Below are 2,500 nucleotides of genomic sequence, written 5' to 3' on the forward strand. Positions count from 1 at the left end.
GTTTATTGGCCTTCTATGTATTAAGAAATCACTGATTACATTGAACACTGTGATACATGTAACATGTACGCCAGCCACCCTCAGCGAGAGCCTCTTATAGTACATGATGTGCCGGAACGTCTGTGGCAGAAAGTTGGTTGTGACATATTCACCTTGGATGAAAAGGACTACCTATGTACTGTTCACTATTATTCTGGTTATTTTGAAATTGACCATCTTGAGAGGAGAACTGCAAGACCCATTAGGCACCTTAAGCAACAGACGTCGCCGGGCTCACGACGGCAACCGGAAATGGGAAATTTCTTTGCAGACATCACTGCGCATGTACAGCACGTTGTCACCTCACGTTGTCCCAAAGTTGAGAACGCGAAAACGTGGGGTTTCACGTCGCGACGAGAACATGAGTATTTAATCTTTTGTTTCGATCACTTCTAGCTTACTTTTTTACTAATTTAATGCCGAAGCTGCAGGTAAAGTTGCATAATGGTGCTTTTATGCTTAAAACAATGTTCTAGAAGTATTATTGGGCTCACTTTTGGAAAAAATTGTCTTCGCCTGTGAAACTACAGCTTTCAGTGAAAAGGTTGTTTTCATTCAACGCAATGCCGCTTCGTGAATAATTAGTTTTCTTTTCCGATTTTCTCAACGTATAATCGGTAGATTGCTATGGCTTGAAATAACATTTATTTCGTTCTGATAATTCCTTCTTCTTGGCATGTCATTTAACATAGAGGCTTTTTTAATCGACTGAAATTAATTTTGTATTCAGAGTATATTTCGCCATGTTCACAAGCTGACAAATACGCCCTACCAAATTGTCTCGCCTGAGTTTTATTTCTTGTGCATACAAGATGTTGCTTTCTTTGTAAAGTGCTCGTTCCGAAAAATAGCTGACGAACCCCTGTATTTAAGGGCTTTAAGTAGCTCGATGTGTCCGATCGAATGAATTAAAAACGCTGAAATTCGGTTCAAAATCTGTGCCTAGCATGATAACTTATGTGTTAGAAATAAATACGCCGGGAATACGCCTGTTTCTTGTCACTGAGTATACAAGTTGTGGTCAAAGTGCAATTAATTGCTTTTACATTGCACATTTTTTTTTTACGGCCCTATTCTCCCAGAGGAGATAAGGAACTAAGTACATTGCACATTTTACATGTGAAATAATTTCTATACATTTGATATTTCGAAGCAGAACAACTTTACAAGCTTCATATTTTGTTATTTGTCGCAATAATTAATTTTATTAAAAGGGATGTGTCTCTTAGTAAAGCGTGAATAGTTTAAGGCTTGATTTCGTCGAGTTATTTTTCAAAAATAGTTTAACTCGTAGATGGAGTGGACAGAACAAAAAGATGCGATGCTTGCCCGTGAAATCCTTCTTGGTGAGCCCTTTAAATACAGGGCTGGATCAAAAGAACGTGGTTCGGCGTGGAGCCAAATAGCGAACAATCTGAATACTCACCCAGGATTCACAGTGTCACAGAGAGCTGTTAGAGATCGTTTTGGCATCCTCGAGAAAAAAGCCAAAAAACGAAAACGTGAAACCGAAAACGGAACTGGCATCTCCCCTGAAGATTCAGAGCTTGATGTAGCCCTTGAAGAGATCATAGAAAGATGGGAAGCGGCTGAACGAGAGTTCCAGCTTGATAACCAAAGCAAGGCGAAAAAACTTGAAAAGGACAAAGAAACAGCTGGAGAGATGCGGAAAATGTCAATGGAAACTTTTGCTGCTTCTAAAAAGAGGAAATCCGATCCAGATGAGTCAACGGAAGAGAAGGGATGTAAAAAGAGGAGAGGTGGCAGCAACACAGTCCAGTTTTTAAAAGAGCATAGTGAGATGGAGTTTCAGTTTAAAAGAGAAGAGCTTGAGGCTAAGAAAAGTGAGCAGTCGCTTTTAATTGAGCAACAGAAGCAACAGCAGCAGATGATGATTTCCATGTTCCAGCAACAGCAACAGCAACAGCGACACAAACAACAACAACAGCTACAGCAACAACAGATGCACCAACAACTGCAACAGATGCAGACTATGTTTATGGAAACCCAGAAGCAGCTTATGGCATCCTTATTTCAGAAAATGTCAGAGCACAAATAGAGTGAGACGTTATTTTGTTAAACATTGCTTTAATCAGTAATTTAGTGAACAATGTTGCATCCTCTAGCAAGTAACCTAGAGAACTTTGTGTTGTTACATGATTTGATATCTGGAACTTTTTCCCTCAGGTTACAGGTTGTACTTGTAGTAAATAAAAACGTTTGTTAATTGTTTATTTCACAAGATGACATTAACGATGTTCCTGATTGACACAGTTTGTTAGTAGCAGATAATTTAAGAGAAATAGTCATAAATATTTGGAGGGTCGACACCAAAAAAAATGGATGTGGTGTTTCCGCACATGCATGTTACAGCATTTCTGAGCAAAGCAGAAACGATATACATTTTTCCCACTGAGCTCAAACCTATCTTTAAGTTTTTCTTAACATCAAGAAACTTAAA

General features: G+C 38.8%; 1 protein-coding gene and 1 pseudogene across 1 annotated transcript; one reads left to right on the forward strand and one right to left on the reverse strand.

Annotated features, from left to right (window-relative positions):
- The first annotated feature begins 1,227 nt into the window (after positions 1-1,227).
- Positions 1,228-2,272, forward strand: LOC146456008 (uncharacterized). Its single transcript, XM_085093619.1, has one exon. The coding sequence runs from the start codon at positions 1,334-1,336 to the stop codon at positions 2,096-2,098; it is 765 nt and encodes a 254-aa protein (XP_084949745.1). The 5' UTR covers positions 1,228-1,333; the 3' UTR covers positions 2,099-2,272.
- A 40-nt stretch (positions 2,273-2,312) lies between these two features.
- The window catches only part of LOC146456009 (uncharacterized), a 1,746-nt pseudogene continuing 1,558 nt past the window's right edge, over positions 2,313-2,500 (reverse strand).

Source organism: Pavona decussata, unplaced genomic scaffold (genome assembly GCF_977016875.1).
Source record: "Pavona decussata unplaced genomic scaffold, jaPavDecu1.1 SCAFFOLD_262, whole genome shotgun sequence".
NCBI classification, from domain to species: domain Eukaryota; kingdom Metazoa; phylum Cnidaria; class Anthozoa; order Scleractinia; family Agariciidae; genus Pavona; species Pavona decussata.